The sequence below is a fragment of the Cervus elaphus genome, chromosome 19 (assembly GCF_910594005.1).
Source record: "Cervus elaphus chromosome 19, mCerEla1.1, whole genome shotgun sequence".
NCBI lineage: Eukaryota > Metazoa > Chordata > Mammalia > Artiodactyla > Cervidae > Cervus > Cervus elaphus.
In genome coordinates this window covers 26,214,611-26,234,483 of record NC_057833.1, presented here as the reverse complement: position 1 = coordinate 26,234,483, position 19,873 = coordinate 26,214,611, and the positions used below count along the sequence as shown (strand labels likewise).

At 37.3% G+C, this 19,873-nt stretch overlaps 1 protein-coding gene across 6 annotated transcripts in view; it reads right to left on the bottom strand.

The window, feature by feature from the left end:
• NLGN1 (neuroligin 1) overlaps nucleotides 1-19,873 on the bottom strand; it is an 894,249-nt gene that overhangs the window by 700,987 nt on the left and 173,389 nt on the right. For all 6 annotated transcript variants that reach the window (XM_043875129.1, XM_043875131.1, XM_043875132.1 and 3 more), the window contains exon 2: nucleotides 6,854-7,664. In XM_043875129.1, coding sequence (XP_043731064.1) covers nucleotides 6,854-7,346 — 493 coding nt within the window. In that variant the 5' untranslated portion in view covers nucleotides 7,347-7,664. The remainder of the gene's footprint in view (nucleotides 1-6,853; nucleotides 7,665-19,873) is intronic.

Below are 19,873 nucleotides of genomic sequence, written 5' to 3'. Positions count from 1 at the left end.
ATACCACCATGGAAGGAAAAAGAAGAGGAGGAGAAACATGAAAGATGAAAAGATTATCAACAAAATCTGTAATGGAAAGTAAAATTAAAGCAAAGATTATATCATAATTACGAAGCTAGTAGTATGTTCTATTTGTGAAATCAATATATTAAAACATGTATTATTATACTGTACTGGGTAAGAGAAAGGGAAGCCTTTTCTACAGAGGGTTTATTTCCTGGCATAGCTGTTTTTGCTGGTGGCATATCATATGTTTTCAATTTCAGTCCAATTTTCTACAAGAAAAAAAAAGGTATTTATTCTCCAGAAAAACTGAATTGGTCAACTGTAATAGTCTTTTAACCATCGGCTTCAGTAGACTCTCTGCCTATCAGTAAACAATGGGACAACTGATGCTGTTCTTTTAAAACTTTATAATCCTTTTAGATCTACTTCATTTCAGAGTTTCAGCTTAAAATGTCTAGCTTTCATAAGTCTTAACTACAAGTGTCCAAGGTACTAATTCAAATATGAAGCCATATCTCTGGTTTAATCTTGTTTTCCGTTTATCTCCAAGTCCCCATCAATCCAAATGCCATACTTATTCCAATATGCAGTGATTTTTCCACTACCAAACTAGCCATTAATTTCATTTTCCATTTGATCCCAGATAAATGGGATTGTTGTTTGCTGCTGTTGTAACATTTTGTTTTATTCCCTCTGTTCTAAACTTACCTCCTTAAAGGAAGTACAGTTGGCCAGATAACAGATTATGTATCTTTGGGCAGGATACTTAACTTTCTTGGTCCTCCATTTCTGCATTTATAAAGTGGGAATAAGAATCTCACAGGATTGTTGTAACATTAACTAATAAGGCTAGAACATATAAATAGCTCAACAATGTTAATTCTATCTCCACTTGCCTTAATGTTATGCATTGAATAATTAAAATAGGATCAATAAGAACAGAATCACACCATGATTTCTGCCCATGTACTCATACTCATGGACTCCACCTAGTTACAGGCTAATTTAAATTATCTACGTATGTTTTTTTAATCCGAAACCTCCAACTGTGTACTGGAACCCATCTTTTTCTAAAGATATTATTCTAGAAGTCTATCATCCTTCTCCTATATTTTTAATTGTTCCCTTCCAACTATACACAAATATTTCTCTATTTCTTCCATCTTAACCTATCACATCAAAACAACCTCTATGGTCCTTAATACACCCATTTTTCTGCTCACTTTTACAGCAAAACTTCTTAAAATTATTATTTATGCTTAGTGATTTCACATCTTCACCCATTCTCTCTTTGACCCACTCCAGTCTGTCAGATCCACATAACCTCACAAAAGCTCATTTGGTAGCATTAATCACTCTTGTCTATTTTGATGCATTTTCTTTACTTAGCTTCTAGGACAACAAAAATATCTTGGTTTACTTCTCATCTTCTCATCTCACATGTAATACTTTGTTAGTCTCCATAGTCTTTGCTTTTCTTCCAGACCTCTTCATGTTGGAATGGCCCATGGACGAATCTTTGGTATCATTTGCTTTCCTCTATTTTCATTCAATTCCTTTTATTCTCAGTCTCACAACTTTAAAATTTTACCTTTTATATCACAATTCAGTTCAGTGCAGTCAGTCGTGTCCAACTCTTTGCAACCCCAGGGACTGTAGCATGCTAGGCTTCCCTGTCCATCACTAACTCACAGAGCTTGCTCAAACTCAAGTCCATCAACTCGGTGATGCCATCCAACCATCTCATCCTCTGTTGTCCCCTTCTCCTCCCACCTTAAATCTTTCCCAGCATCAAGGTCTTTTCCAATGAGTCAGTTCTTCATATCAGGTGGCCAGAGTATAAGACTCCCAAATTTGTATCTCCACATATATCTCTCTACTGAATGTCAAACTGGCCCCTTGAAATCTATACATGATGTCTAAGAGTCACCTCAAATTGAACATGTTCAAAAGTAAACATCATCCTTCTATTGTGCCCCCCCAAAAAACTATTCTACATTGCTTTTTTTCCATCTTAATTGATGGCAAATCTATTCTTCTAGGTATTCAGATCACATTCCAGGAATCTTCTCTGACTGTTCACTTTCTTTCACAATCCATAACCAAACGATTAAGAAATATGTCTGTAATGTATTAAGACTTCCACTTCTATTGTTACTCGTCTGGTCTGTGCCTAGATCAGACTAATGTCTGATCCAAACTACAACAGCCTCTTATTTGCTCTTCCAGTTTCTCCATCCTCTTCTACAATCTACTCCTAATATGTCAGCCAGAATGACCTCTTTAATATAAAGTCAGATCATTCTGATTATCATTGCTGCTCTCTCTCTATACTCTTTCCAGATTTACCATACTCCCAGTTGTTCCTTAAACACAGGAGGCAGAATCTAATCTTAATGCCTTTGTACTTGCTCTTTGCTGTGTTCTTTCCTCAGATACTTATTTCATTTCCTTCAGGTCTTTGCCCCAGAGAGGACAATACTATTATTTTCATGTTCCACAAGACACTTAAGCCTCCATACTCTGTTAATATCTCATCTTTTTAAAGCCTTTAAATTTAGTCATTTATTGTGTTTATCATCTAGAGTGTGTCCCATACACTAAGATATAAGCTCCAAGAGAACAAAGATGTTTTTGATTTTTATATTTTATTGATGTATTTTGGGGGCTTAGAGTGGTAATCTAACCAGCACAGAGTAAGGACTCAATAAATATTTGTTAAGTGAATAAACAAATTAGATAAAACTGCATAAGCATGAAGAAAGAACATTCTGGAATATAATTCCTCTTTAAAATCCTGAACACACTGACAGAAATAATAGTCATTTTAAATACACATATCATTAGGAAAATACAAGTTTCTATTTTCAATAAACCACCAAATAAACCCTAACTTTATGGAAAAGGCTCTTGAATGAATTCAATAGTATCTCAGGTAAAGACTACTGAACAGAGTATGCAAAAGTAAAATATTTATGAAAATCAGGAATAAAATTCTCAAGGAGTCAAGAATTGTACCAGAACCATATACAGAGATTCTAGCTTTCTATACAATAAAACTGGGCTAAAAAAAATGTGCAAAAATGAAAACTGATTCTGCATTCACCTCACAAGAGCTGTGCAAATAACAAAGTACTGGAGAAGACAAAGCTAAACTTCTCTAGGGTATCCGTAAGCCAACTGATTTCCAGTGGATTCTCTGGGTCCCTTGTTCTTCCTTCTCATGTTTACTACTTAATATTTGACCACATTCCTGTTTGTTGGCAACTCTCACAAGAGAGCAAACTAGAGAAAGCAAAAATGAAACATAAGCAAATTAAAGCTACTCCTGATTGCAGTCAAGAGGACTATGCCGGGATCTTTGGACAGAGAGAAAACACGTGTACTATTTAAAAGTAATCACAAATTAGCCTCCAACTAATAAAAATAAATGAAAAAAAAAAGTGGTCAAGTAGGAGATAGTAAGGGTGAATATCCACATTTTTGGAATCAGTGAAAAAATAAAAGTAATCACAGAACCTACTTTCATATTTCTACAGTAAGCACAGTCATATACTTTCTTCATAAAGTTTTGGTGATAAACTGTCAGTCCTCTATATCCAAATTCCAATTTATATCACATACCGTCTGCCCATGTGGCCAAGTGTTGGCAGTCATCTCATTTTAAGCATTAATCCTTTCTTTCAATTTTGCAAGGATAAAACCCTGAAGAAATATCTAGAGAGTAATTAACATATGGCTAAAACTATCATGGGAAATTTAAAAAGATGGATTAAAGGGTACAACTGGGACCTATTGTAAATGAGAGGAAGCTGATTGGTAAAAATATGGTTTTTTCTTCACTTGCACAGGAAAAAAATCTTATAAAGACTTTATTTAAAAATCACAGCAAGGCATCTCTTAGAGAAAGAAGATTTCTTCCTCTCATATAGATTAAAGTGTAGAAAATGCTTTGTTCTTTGTAAACTTTACTTGAATATAAGTTCTATAGGAAGAGAGAACTTTGTTTCATTCATTACTGACAGTGCCTATAATAGGCAATTAAGGAATATTTTTGAATGAATACAGCATACACAGATTGACACAAGGGTTGGAGTCCATCTGCCTCTGCAGATGACCACACACAATTAAAAAAAAAAAAGATGAATAATAAGTCAGAATTTTATTGGTACCTAGATAAAATGCAACACAACTACTCCTATACTTCCTAAATCATCCTTTATAAACTTCCAGAATTTTGTTGAAGAACTCACAGTCTATTTGCAATACATACATTAGTATATGCTTACACATGAAATGATTAATATTTTTGAACAAGGAAAACATGATTTCTGGACGTGACCAAAACAGACACTTCATGATAAAAAAGGAAAAAAAAAGGTGAAAGTTTGGGGAAAAAATTCAACTCCTCTATGTAAAAGACAAGCTCTAAAATTTATTTTCTTTTTTAAAAAAACTATTATCTATAAAAAATTACATTAAAAATTTTTGTTATTTAGATTCTAGGATAATATACAAGTAGCAAATAAGTAAGCACAACTTATTTATTAATAATATAGCAAATACCAAAGTAAACCAATTTTTTATAATTCTTAATATAAAAACACTATAGATGTGGACTATAAACCAGACAGACTGATGTAGGTATCTATAGATCTGTCCTCAGGCTAATTATAAATTAATTCAAAGTTTGCCAAAGTAAATAGCACAGCCTACATACTTCTTTGCCAACTGTCTCATAAAGCAGATGGAACCAACAAGCTAAAGGACAATGAAAAATAATTTTTTAACAAATCCGTTCTCTTCTGAAGTTGTATGAGAAGGTCATTTTCTCACTACCTTACCTTTTGATGTCCTTATCCTTTTTTTGATTGTACACATTTTTATGTATTATGCTCTATTTATGCATTCTTCAATAGCATCTTTATTTATGACTTTGTGAATCAACATCTTTGTGATAGGAGGCGAAAGTCACTTAGCTAATTACACATGCTTGATAAGCTGCATAATAATAACCACTGCAGTATTGTACATTAGTTGAAAGCATTTAAATTACTGCAGTTATTCTCATTTGGGAAAAAACAAGAGACTTTTTTTTTTTAGTTATTTAAAACATCTTTGTTGCCTCCATATCCACCTTCTTAAGTATACTATTCTTTCAGCCCAAATCATGACATTAATAATAAAATGAAGGTTAAATCCCATTCTATGAGTCTAACCAAAGAAATAAGAACAAAAACAAAACAAAACTCCCATTAATGCAAGTACTTCTGATCTGCAATTGAGGGCTTGGTTATATGAAGCTTCTTCCAGATAATGCAATCGCAGTAAAAACGAACAGTTTAGACACTCCCCACCAGACATGGATGTTGTAATGAAATCTAACTTGGTCCAGCCAGGAGATTAGAAGTGCATACAGAGAGAGAATGCATAGCACTAGAATATTAATATGACTTCTGTATGAAGATTGAAAATTCGGCAAAGTTATAATAAGGTCAAAATAACACTTAGATAATTTACTGCCAGAGAAAATCATACTCTCCTATGAGTGATTTACTGGATGTTATATAAAAACAGAGTGTGGACAAGCTACATTCAGATGCAAGCTTGCAGCTGTCAGTGTCTACATTTGCTCAATCTGGCTAGAGGATGATTTGAAGGTTGATTTAATTGTAGCTTCTGAATCATGTTCTTCCCTATGTTTTAAATTGTTTAACATAAATATAAAAATGTTAAAGCAATTTTAAGACTGTAAATATTTAGTATAAAAAGCTGCAAATCCCTTTTTTTTTTTTTTCCGGAGGAGTGACTGAAAATAGGAAGACTGTCTGGGAAAATATACCATTACTTAATAATGGTGATTACCCAATAGTTACAGCAAATTTATCCTTATATTAGAAAGTTCATAGGGTCTTCAGAGAGAACTAAGGATAAACAAACAAAAACTAGGTTTTTGTGACCTGTTTCCTGTAAAAGAAACAGCAATCTATTATCTGTTAAAAAAAAAAAAAGGTCCGGAAATCAAAGTTGACCAGCTGGGAAGGCAACATCTTTGGTTACCTTGCGGGCAATGTAATTACCTAAGTATCTTCTCTATACCCAAACTCAAAGCAGAGATTCAAATCCTGCCCATGCTACCAGCACCAACACAAGGCTCCACCAAGGAGCTCTGTCAACGTCTAGTCAGCTAGAGCTCTCCTCAACCACCTTTCTATTCTTTGACAGGCTTCATTAAATTCCAAGTATCACCTAGCCATTCACTTCCAGCATCAGCAAATCATCCTTAGGGAGAATATCTTGTTCCTCCTCTGCAAGCTGTTTCCCCCATTTTTTTATTTCCACTTTTATACATACCTCCTTTTCTACATATTTTCTTGCCGGGTTTTCTGGCACATTCCTTGGATATTCTTTTTACTGAAAAATGAATAGAAGACTAGAAAATAACATGGCGCTCCATCACAGACCGCCGGAACATGCAACACCACTATCTAACTTAATATGCTCCTGCATTTACGGAGTGCGAGAGATCCCCAACTTTGCTGAGTCTGCACATGCAATGGAGAGATGTTGATGCATCTTCTCAGAAGTCATTCGGTAAGAAATGGAAATTAAGAACCCATTTCTACCTAAATATACGTGCTGCAGAGGAAAGAAAAGAAGTAGGCACAGGGGAAAATAAGAACAGATACACTAACACACATAAACAGAGCAGCATGCACGCATGTAAAATATGTCTACATGCCAACAGGAAAAGCCATGCATGCTACCAGGACATACGAATTAATATCGTTAGAATAGAAAAGAGAATTATAAATATATCTCCCTGTTTTTCCTGTAGTAAACTCACCATCCTCAGTTGGGACGTATATATTTAAATACAGGCAATCTTCACTCTGGTCTTGTACATACGATGAAACCACATCCAAGTTATTAGTAAACCACACAGGAAGCATGACTTCCGGCAATCTGCCATCAATGATATTCTGGGGGCAGACAGGAGCAAACTGAGTGGCATTCCTGATGTCTGACCAAGGAGATGGTGGTTCTGGAGGCTGAAAACGATGTTCCCCGGTTGGCGGGGCTGCATATGGAACACCAAGAAACTGAATAACAGGACCCAAAATTTCATTATTGAGTTCTTTCTTGATCCCTCTTATTTTGCCGAAGTTGGTAGTCACCAGTGGGTCTGCATCATCCAATTTTTGTGAGAGCACATGGGCAGCGTGAAGTAAACAGCTTAACACACAAAGAGTCAATGAGGCACCCAACCCCCTGTGTACCAAGCAGGCCATGACTGCTCTCCAAACATAATCTGGCCACGTGCATCTGGGCACTGCCATGGTCCCACATTAGTTGTGTAGTTCTCTGGTTACAGTGAGTCAAAGGTATTTGTATCCACTTGAGAAAAACCGTATATTGGTAGACTACACCTCTATTTCTTAAAGGCAAGTTTGTCAAGAAAAGCTCAGAAAGCTCTTCGTGCAGCCAGTATCTCCATTGATTTCACATGTATTGAAGTAGCATCTTCAATCATCACTATTTATCAGACCATATCCTATTGACTATTCTGTTTTCCATAGTAGCAATGTGGTGAGAGTGGCCATTGACTGTACATTTCCCGCTTACAAATCAAATCCAGTTAGCTGCAGGTCTATATCCTAGAGAAAATGAAAATAAATAATTAGTACAAACAAGCTAAAATAGACAGAGTGATAACTAGATGTTTTACAAGCTACAGAAATACATTAATAGTGGCTGGAGTCAGGTGAGTTAAATGCTACCACAGGCAAATTATGGTTTGATGTAAGATGACAGGTAAAATAACCGAGTATTAGAATATTGAGAAACTTGCCTCCTGACTTTATACACATTTAAGAGAAAGCAGTTCTTGTCAAAATATACAGTGTCAGGAGCATTTCACAATACAGTTTTTTTTAAAATACTGAAGGCTTATGTTAAATTTTTCCTTTATTGAAGATCTTCAATCATTTTATGGAACCACAGTATTAATCATCAAATATACTAAAAATTAGAACTCAATAGCTGAAAACCTTTTTTAAAAAATATTGGTAGGGTATTAGTGGAATATAAACAAACTTTGTAAGAATGACTGTGTTTATTAAACAAACAAACAAAGTATGGGCCCAATCCCATGTTATACAGATAAGATAAAACTAATGTTAGAACAAGAAAACCAATGCTAGCTCAACTATAATCATTAAAGTGCAACTAATTCTGAAAGGGATGGGAATACCAGACCACCTGACCTGCCTCTTGAGAAATCTGTATGCAGGTCAGGAAGCAACAGTTAGAACTGGACATGGAACAACAGTCTGGTTCCAAATAGGAAAAGGAGTATGACAAGGCTGTATGTTGTCACCCTGCTTATTTAACTTATATTCAGAGTACATCATGAGAAATGCTGGGCTGGAGGAAGCACAAGCTGGAATCAAGATTGCTGGGAGAGATATCAATAACCTCAGATATGCAGATGACACAACCCTTACGGCAGAAAGTGAACAAGAACTAAAGGGCCTCTTGACGACAGTGAAAAAGGAGAGTGAAAAAGTTGGCTTAAAGCTCAACATTCAGAAAACTAAGATCATGGCATCCGGTCCCATCACTTCATGACAAATAGATGGAGAAATAGTGGAAACAGTGGAAACAGTGGCTGACTTTATTTTCTGGGGCTCCAAAATCACTGCAGATGACGACTGCAGCCATGAAATGAAAAGATGCTCGCTCCGTGGAAGGAAAGTTATGATCAATCTAGGCAGCATATTAAAAAGCAGAGACATTACTTTGCCAACAAAGATCTGTCTAGTCAAGGCTATGGTTTTTCCAGTAGTCATGTATGGATGTGAGAGTTGGACTATAAAGAAAGGTGAGCACCGAAGAATGGATGCTTTTGAACTGTGGTGTTGGAGAAGACTCTTGAGAGTCCCTTGGACTGCAAGGAGATCCAACCAGTCCATCCTAAAGAAGATCAGTCCTGGGTGTTCATTGGAAGGACTGATGTTGAAGCTGAAACTCCAATACTTTGGCCACCTGATGCAAAGAGTTGACTCAATGGAAAAGACCCTGATGCTGGGAAAGATTGAGGGCAGGAGGAGAAGGGGACGACAGAGGATGAGATGGTTGGATGGCATCACCAACTCAATAGACATGGGTTTGGGTGGACTCCGGGAGTTGGTGATGGACAGGGAGGCCTGGTGTGCTGCAGTTCATGGGGTCACAAAGAGTTGGACATGACTGAGTGACTGAACTGAACCTTATAAGGTCAGTCTCCTTGCTATTTCTCAAAAGTATACACAAAGTCATTGGCTACAGTTCCATCATCTTTAATTAAGATTCAAGAATTTAAAAGACAAATTACCATTAGACACAACTTGGAAAAGAGACAGAAGTTGGCATCAATATTTTGCAGATTTTTTTAACCATCTAGGTATATATTTTAGGGCTTCCCTGGTGGCTCAGTAGTAAAGAACCCACCAGCCAATGCAGGAGACATAAACTATATATTTTAGATATGAGTAAATTTGCAACAGGAAAATGAATTTTTGAGTCGAAGTCAATATATTTTAAATTAGAAATGTTCTTACTATCTTACAGAGATCAAAGGAACAATACAAAAAAGAATGTGGTAATTTAAAAGAACAACCATACCTAATCATAACATCCTGCATATTGACACTAATCAAACATCTAACACTCTTTACCCAGTCCAACTTAAGACACATCAGGATAAAATGTAACATTCAGTGCCATGCATTTCACAGTGTACCTTACATTAACTGCAAAATACCAAACAACTCGGCAAATTTGTCTTTTCTTGTTCAAGCAACTTTTTAGAGTGCTTAGTTTGAAAACAACAGTGTTGATTTGTATTATAGATGGTTCTATGCTGACATTTTATGGGAAGATTCCTGAAGAAGTGCTGGTCTGGCAGTGAGGCTGCCCTGACTTTGTGTTATTGAAAAGGAGATTGTGAAAACTATATAGGGCAGTGGGAGATTTGCTTCAAGCCTGGTGTTCCCTTAGCTCTGAACAATTCATCACAGATGGCAATAAGGAGATAAAACGTCTTTCTTCAAGAATATCTCAGTCTGTGTTAATTCGCATACCTTCGCTGTGAAAGCATATTAACATACAAAAGTCAGGCTTAGACCACCCCATTTCTGTGCCAGGACTCCAGCATCTGTTGAAGATTTAGCTACACAAACTCATTTCTGTTGAGTAATGTAATGCTCATTCTTGCACAGAATTGTGCTGGGCCGCAATTAGGTCTTTTCTGATCACATTTTGGTCTTAAACAACTAGGTCTTTCCTGGTCACATTCTGGTGTTAAAATGCAGCATTTCTGACAACTAAAGTAGAGAACCTGTGGTGAAATTTAAAAGGCTTCAACACCATTTTATACAGCCTAATCTTCAATAGTGATTGCTAAATATTCTTTGCACACTTACACGCTCATCAATAATAAAAAAGTACTTGTTTGGTTCCTAACAAAGTAACTCTCATTTTCATGCTCACAAATACTTAACTGTGTTAAAAGGGCTGCTGTCTCCCACCAATGTGCTACTTTAACACAAATTGTCGAGGATGAGAATTCTGCATGCCATGGTAAGTTTTCAAATTCTAATGTTTAGCTTTTGAGGTTACAAAAACATCCCATTATACATGGGCTGACCTGTACAGAGAATTATAGTATGGACCCTAAATAGTTTTCAGAGGTCACTGTTATAATAACAACAGTTGCCCAAGTGCAGTGTACAACTATAGCTAGTTTAAATAACTGAAAATTTAAACGTGTGTGTGTTAGTTGCTCACTCATGTCCAACTCCTTGCGACCACATGGACTGTGTAGCCAGCCAGGCTCCTCTGTCCATGGGATTCTCCAAGCAAGAATACTGGAGTAGGTAGCCATTCCTTTCTCCAGGGGATCTTCCTGACCCAGGAAAGGAACCCGGGTCTCCTGCATTGTAGGCAGATTCTTTACTGCCTGAGCCACCAGAGAAGCCGTGTGTGTGTGTGTGTGTGTGTGTGTGTGTGTGTGTGTGTGTGTGTGTGTGTGTGTGTGTGTGTGTGTGTGTGTGTGTGTGTGTGTGTGTGTGTGTGTGTGTGTGTGTGTGTGTGTGTGTGTGTGTGTGTGTATCAAAATATAGACTCTCAAATTTGCTGTTAGGAAATTTTTCCTATTTATTGGCGTTTCCTTGGTATATGCCAAACCCTTAGCTTTTAAACCTTTACACCTCACTTACAACAACCCTATAAACTGGGTTCAACAGTTATTCCCTTTTTACTCACAAGGTATTGAGACTTAAAGAGGTTAAGTGCCTTGGCCCTGGTTCTCAGCTAATCAATAGCAGATCCAGGAGTCCACTGGCATCTAATTTAAAGGCCATCCTCTTGATCATTGCACTAGATACAGTCTCTAACTTCACAATTAACACTTTTTAAAAAATTGATCCTAGTGCCTTTAAAATTGAATTGTAAAAGTGTTTTATGTTCCTTCAGAAGATAGACTCTAGGTAAATTCTCTGACAATTTCATAGAAACAGAAATTTAAATGCTTACCCTGCTCTTATTGGAACTTTGGATTTTGTTACCTTTTTTTTTATGACTTTTTAAAAAATTATTTAACCACAGGATAATCACTTTACAGTACTGTGCTGGGTCACAGTACTCATCACTCATCAACATGAATGGGTCACAGGCAGACATGTGTTCCTCCCATCCTGAACCCCACTCCCGCTTTCCTCCTCACCCTATCCCCATGGGTTGTCCCAGAGCACTGGCTTTCGGTGCCCTGCTTCATGCATTCACTTGTACTGGCCGTCTATTTTACATATGGTAATGTACATGTTTCAATGCTAGTGTCTCAAATCATCCCACCCCTGCCTTCTCCCACTGAGTCCAAAAATCTGTTCTTTACATCTCTGTCTCCTTGGCTGCTCCGCATATAGTATTGTTATTACTGTCTTTCTAAATTCCATACATATGAGCTAATATACAGTATTTTTCTTTCTCTTTCTGACTTACTTCATTCTGTATAATATGCTCCAGTTTCATCCACCTCATTAGAACTGATTCAAATGTGTTCTTTTTTATAACTGAGTAATATTCCATTGTGTATATGAACCACAACTTCCTTATCCATTCACCTGCCGATGGACCTCAAAGTTGCTTTCATTGTAAATATTGTAAATAGCTATTGTAAATAGCACTGCAATGAACATTGGGGTAGATGTGTCTCTTTCAATTCTGGTTTCCTCAGGATGTATACCCAGCAGTGGGAATATTGGGTCATATGGCAGTTCTATTCCCAGTTTTTTAAGGACTCTCAGCACTGTTCTCCACAGTGGCTGGATCGGTTTGCAAGATTTTGTTACCTTTTTTCCCCACCTTTTTTAACTTTACACTGAATGGGTGTTCACATGCATTTATACAAGATCATTTTTAAATAATGATGAGTAACCAAAAAAAGCCCAACTCTATAATAGCACAAATGTCCATTAACAGATATTGATAGATGAACTATGATATATTCACAAATTAAAATTCTACACTTCAGTGAAAATAAAGAACATAGACCTAAATATCAAATGAATAAATCTTAAAATTTTTGAACAAAGATTAGGTACAGTAAAATGTTATTTAAATAAAGCTTAAAATATGTGAAACAAAACTACACATTATTCACAGATGGATGAATATGTAATAACACATGATTTATCATCCATGGGTAAGAAGGGTATGAAATTATTTCTAGTGATTAGCTAATGCTATTAATTGATTAATTGGAACTATGAATGATAACCTGTGATGGGGTCTTAAAAGACCACAATTAACTACAGCAAGTTCTAAAAATCTAAGATTTGATCATGTTGGGTGACATGTATACACACACATGTGAATACACACGTGTGTGCACACACACCTTTGTTGAGGAATTCTCTGCAATTTTCTGCATGTTTGAAGCATTTCATAATAATAAATATTGATTATACATTAAAATAATGAGGTCAGAAAATCCTTATTCAGCAGTCCAGGCAAGTAGATGAACTTATCAATCCACACTGAACTACTTTCCTCTGACTTTTTAGTAGGTGAAGATACTAGCTCACAAATTCCTCTGTTATTCCTCTTTGGGTTAAGGCATGTGCAATTCCAAAGGGACTGCAAAAATAAAACAAAATAAAATAACAAAAATAACAAAACAAAATAAATAACATTTAAACAAAACATCAAAAATGGGAATATATTATCTCCTGTATTAATTTATCCTAACACCTGGTCCATTAACTAGTTTGTTCCTGAGTGACCCGGATCAGAGATGATGCTAGAAAGAATATAGAGAAACTTCTAGGACATTAAATATTCACAGTGGGTGGACACATTCATCCAATTCTTTCTTTACTCAACAAACTTTTATTGGGTATGTATGATATGTATGCTATTGTGCTAAATCTAATTGAAAAGAAATGTCACATTAAAAATGGCTCTACTGCAGGTTGGAATGTTACATGTGTTCAGTAAATATATGATTACAGGGAGTTGGAACCCAGGAAGGTGTCTCCAACTTCTAACTTTACTTAGCCTATTATGTCTTATTTTTAATATTACCTATATATTTTCTATCTTACTTTGTTTTTACTGATTGTTTTCATTTACTCAATCCAACCCCTCTTACTGAATTTTTTATTTGGGGCAAGAATTTTGTGTTATTTTTATATCCATTATAACATCTCTGTGAAAATCCTTTACCAAGTGTAGGCATAGGTTGCAGATGATCTGGACTGACCACACACGGATTACCAACGCTGCTTAAAGTTTAACCAATGCTATACAACCAATGGTTGGTATTCACCACAGTTATATGCCATAAAGTCACTGCAAACACTGAATTGGGAAATATGGATCCATCGTTCAAAAAGAAATGAATCTATGTGTGTGTGTGTGTGTGTGTGTCTGTGTGTATATGTGTATATATGGGCTTCCCTCATAGCTCAGTTGGTAAAGAATCTGCCTGCGATATAGGAGACCCCAGTTCAATTCCTGGGTAGAGAAGATCCGCTGGAGAAAGGATAGGCTATCCACTCCAGTATTCTTGGGCTTCCCTTGTGGCTTAGCTGGTAAAGGATCTGCCTGCAATGCAGGAGACCTGGGTTTGATCCCTGGGTTGGGAAGATCCCCTGGAGAAGGGAAAGGCTACCCACTCCAATATTCTGGCCTGGAGAATTCCATGGATTATGCAGTCCATGGGGTCACAAAGAGTCAGACACGACTGAGTGACTTTCACATCACACTTCACACATATATATACTTATATACATATTTCGCATTGCCATGAATGAATTCATCCTGGTAGATTCTATTTTCTTTATTTTACAAAAGAGAAAACAAAACTCAGAAGTGTTTAGTGACTTGTCTGAAGGCACTTCACTAATGGGCTTCCCAGGTGGCTCAGTGGGCAAAGAATCCCCCTGTAATGCAGGAGATGTGGGTTTGATCCCTGGGTCAGGAAGATCCCCTGGAGGAGGGCATGGCAACCCACTCCAGTATTCTTGCCTTGAGAATTCCAGGGATAGAGGAGCCTGGTAGGCTACAGTCCATACAGTTGCACAGAGTCAGACACGACTAAAGCAACTGAGCATGCACACACCTCATCAACAGATGTCAGAGTTGGGATTCAAATCCCCTCTACCTGACCCCAGAGCTGGAGCTTCTTTCTACAGTCTCCATGCTCTGTTCATCTCTGTGTGGGAGCTGAAGCAAGAAGTCAGATCATCACCTTGCTCGATCTCAGCAGGAAGTGTGCTCATGAGGTGACTTACATTTTTGCTGCTTTGCTCATGTCTGTGAATGACTGCAGAAGCACCATGAGTATTGACTTTGGGATTAAAAAAAAATTTAGTGAACAGGCAAAACTGTAATACAGATCCTGGAATAATGAAGACTGACTGTATTAACTAAAGAAAAATAATGTTTTGTATCTATGAATCTATAAGTTATTGTGAGGTCAGAACATATTAGCCTTGTAACAGCACTTAGTAATAATAATGGGATTTAAGAGTTGCATTTCATAATAACAATGTCATAAAATTTCATTTAGTAACACCTGGTTTCAGTGGAGTGTGGCAGTTTTTAAAGGCCAAGCCTGGCCATGCAACTGAAATGTGCTTGTGGGAAGAGCTCACTGCAAGAGAACCTGACCATCAGCAGACCGTGGGCTTCCTATACCAAGATGCTTCACATTCACACTGGTGGTGGTTCAAGACCTTGAAACAAGGGGTATCCCATGAGGCCCAGGAGTGGAAGAACAAAGATGCCTGAGTCTGAGTTTCCAGGCCCCATTCAGTGCATACCCTTCTCTTGCTATTGCTCTATTTGCCTGTAATAAAGCTGCCCAATGAGCATAAACTATTTGAGTCCTGTGAGTCCATTCATTAACTGACCACTTAATGTAAGTAATGTGCAATTAATTCACATAGTGAGTAATTAAAAATGAAATGAATAAACAAATGTATGCAATCAGAAAAAAAATGTTAGGCTTTAAAAGAAGAGACAGGTCTACTTCGAGTTAGTGGAAGAGGACAGAGTTCGTCAATCAAGAGGAATATGAGCTCAGCCTCAAAGAATCAGACCAACACTGATGGTCACAGAAGGAATTCTGCGTAGAGGGCACATTCTAGAAACAGTGGAAAATATATGTAGTGAATAGTGTGGTGCTCAACCTACCCGAGGGCAGCTCATATTTCAAGGCAAGAAGTCCACAGCAGTGCAGAAACGTCTGCTCTTCCTCTCTCAACGCAGACCCACTCAGAGGGGCCATTCCAGCCCCCAAGCTTCCTATGGAAAGGGGCCAAGGGAGAGGCTGGTAGTGATTCCCTGGTTCCCCCCACCCAGGTGTTTTTCCCAGTGGCAAGCCCAAATAAACTTTTAACAAGCAAATCTTCATCTCAGAGTCTCTTTTATTTTTTTTTTTTTTCTCATGAGAAACCTGACCTGCGACAGAAAGGAAAAAGAAGGAGCCACATTTGAGAAGGGCACAGTTTGGTCTGGCCAGAACACAGAGTAAATGAGCTTGAGCACTGGATGACTGGAAAGGCAGGCTACAGCCAAGTCAAGCAAGCTCTTCATTAACAGGCTAAAGAGTTTGGATTTTATTCACTGGCTGATGAAAAGCCATTAAATAGACTTAGGAGGGGAAAAGTATTATCAAACATATTCACCAGAAAATTAAACTGGCAGTACTGTAGAGCAGAAATCCCCAAAGTCATGGGTTTATACCCCACCACAAGAGGACCAGAGGAGAGAAGGGAAGTAAATCGCTGAACTTCTATGCATTGTAATTTTTTATAAAGCAAAAAGAGAACAAAACTAAGCTTGCTAATATGTATGTATGGTTTCATACCAGTGACGTCACATGGTTGTATGTTGCATACAGCACTTGAGATGTTCTTGGGAAGGTGATGGTTCTATACTGTAGTGGATTTGCCAGGAGTGGCCTTTTGTTGTTGTTACTGTTCCTTTTCAATGTTTGGTGATGTATTAGAGTTAATACCACTGGATAAGCAGATTTACACATTTTTCATCATATTTTAGTTAATATAAATCTCACAAAATTGACTAATAAATTAAGTTTTCCCCACAGGATAAATACAGTTTAAAAGAAAGTACTAGTAATAGAATATGGATGAGAAATGAGCAGAAATGAAACTTCTCCTAGTTCTAGCATACACTCTTCCTCAGCTATACTGCAAGACTGAAAATAATAACTACCTAATCATATATAATAACAAGCAGAAAAAATATTTGAAAACATGGAGACGATAACTTTGAAATGGAAATACAGATACATTTTAGCAGCTCTGAACTGTGCCTTAAGAATCTCTACAATTTTAGATATTAATAAATAATGGAAAGAAGCTATCGTTTTTAAGATATTAAAAAAAACCTGACCTTTTCTCATTATTTAATGTCTGTTTTTGTGTATGTTTTGCAATCTGATCATAGAAATATTTATGGAGGAGTATAAATATATGTACTATGCTTAGTCACTCAGTCGTGTTTGACTCTTTGCAACCCCATGAACTATAGACCACTAGACTCCTCTGTCCATGGGGATTCTCCAGGCAAGAATACTAGTGTGGGTTGCCACTTCCTCCTTCAGGGGATCTTCCCAACCCAGGGATTGAATCCAGGTCTTCAGCATTGCAGACGGATTCTTTACCATCTGAGCCACCAGGGAAGCCATAAATATATATTTCATACTTTTTATGATTTGGTTATCAAAAACAGAGTAGTATATGACACAAACGTGTGGAAATCTTTACCTCAGTAAACGAACTGGTGGGGAAGAAACCAGAAACAGTTTTATTTTCATGTTTTATACATCAGTTTGAAGCATAGTTGCTGCTGCTGCTGCTGCTGCTGCTGCTAAGTCGCTTCAGTCGTGTCCGACCCTGTGCGACCCCGTAGACGGCAGCCCACCAGGCTCCCCCGTCCCTGGGATTCTCCAGGCAAGAACACTGGAGTGGGTCGCCATTTCCTTCTCCAATGCATGAAAGGAAAAGTGAAAGTGACGTCACTTAGTCGTGTCTGACTCTTAGCAACCCCATGGACTGCAGCCTACCAGGCTGCTCCATCCATGGGATTTTCCAGGCAAGAGTACTGGAGTGGGGTGCCATTGCCTTCTCCGGAAGTATAGTTAAATATATCTAAGTTTATGTGAAAATGACATCAAAACCAGCTAATATTAGAGATCACAGCTACCTGCCAAGCTGTCTCAAGCACTTTACATTAGTCCTCACAACAAACTTATAATCCAACTATTCTTATTTGAAAGGAGGAAAATGAGACATTATATGGCAAGATAACTTTCTCAAGACCACAGAGCTTAAAAGAGAGAGAGAGAGACAAGACTCCCTGCCTCTTAAATAATATGCCCTGTGTATGATGCATGACATTTTGCTCCTGAATGAGACTAACTCAATAAAGTCGTGTGCTCAATTTGAGGGTTTTTAGAAAAGAAAAACACCCCGGACACCAACAGGAGGGAAATATGAGGTTAAGCCATAATTTGGAGCAGATGGCATGGTACTGAAAGTTTTTCCAGCAATGTTCCATAACATAAGGCAAAGAGTAAATGACAGAAGTTAGGACTGGGGATAAGCAAGGTATGAATGATAGAATTTCAAGGAGCAAAGGTTATAAGAATTGGTCATTTTAACAGATTAACTAAATCTAGGGAAGAAAGCAAGCAGTACCAGAAAGGCACAAGGAGAAAAAAGTAAGACAGGACTGGAACCAAAAGTCACATAGATGGGAATATCAAAGTTCAAGATTAGTCATGTGGAAGTTCAAGTGCTATCATAGCCCATGTTGTGACCATACCAACATGTAGCTATGGAGAACAAATGTCCTGACAAGTATATTCCACAATGATCATCAATTAATTAATAACTTCATTAATGCCAGCACCAACTACCATGAGTTAAAGAGAATTATCATCTCTGTGTAACAGATAATTAAACTGAAGATCAGAAACACAAAGCCTCTGAAACATTTTTCAATTAAAAAAAAAAAGAACACAGTTCTATGAATGTAGGGAATTTCAACAAATAGAAAGAGATAAAGCAGAAGAATTTAAAGGGCAGGCAGGTCTCTGTGGGTTCTCAGTTTACAGCCCACTCTACCTTCCCTTCACAGAACATGTAAGCAGGGTTCTACTTGTTTTCTCTCTCCTTGGGCTACTTCCACTCTGAATGAACTTCTCCAATGATGTAAGCAAACAGTAGAGAAAACAGAATGGTAGGAGAAAAGGCAAACTAAAATTTGACAGTAATAAGAGAAAAAATTTACCAACAAAATATTTTAAAGAATAGCAAGGAAAAAATTATAAGTATATTCCAGATATTATACCTGGTAGCAAACTACCTTAGTGAAAATAAAATTCTAATAAAAGCAAACAAACAAAGAACATCATTGAGAGTCCCGGTCAGTGAATTCAATCCAACTTGTTTACCAAGATTCTTCCTTGCTGGGGAATACTCTTCCCATTAGATTTTGCCTGGAGGGACTCCAACTAGGATCCCGCAAGGCCATTTGAACTAACAAGATTCAAATATCTGTTCAGATCCTCCCAGATACAGAAACACTCCCTCTCTGCAACTCTCAAAGCATTTGTTGCCTTTTTCCTTCAGGAACCTTTAGTACTTTTTACTGCAGTGATTTGTAAACTCAGATTCTCTATTCATTGTTATTACATCATTTAGTGCCAGCACTGGGAAGGCCAGCAAGAAGGAGATGGTGACGACACTCACAGAGACTGAAGTTCAATGGGGAAGACAAACTTTATGTAAATCAATCACACAGGTGACGGTTTAGTTATAAATGCTTTGCGAAGAAGGATAATTCTCTGAGGGGAGAGTTAATGCGTCTTTAGTGAAAAGGATGACTGTCCTGAAGAAGTAATCTGTAAACTGGGTTCTGAAAGTTGAGTGGAAGTGGACAGGGGACAAATACTGTCAGTGGCAAGAGAAGACCCAAACACTGTGAAGCCTGGGCCTCTCTGTGAACAGAGTTAAGTGTGACTTCAGAGAAGGGTGAGGCATCAAGCCAAAAAAATTCGGGATGTGAGATCTCACCCCAAGTATGATGAGAGTAATTATAATCACAAAAATAACAATCAGGTTAACCTTAATATTTGAGAAGAGAGGCTTTTGAACCGTTGATTTGAAAGCAACCATCCCCAGAACAATTAATTACATTGTAAGTCATTAGAAAATATCTCTTGAATGACTAACCCATTCATTCTACATATTATTTTTCTTTCATTAACCCTACCCTCAGATTTTCTTTA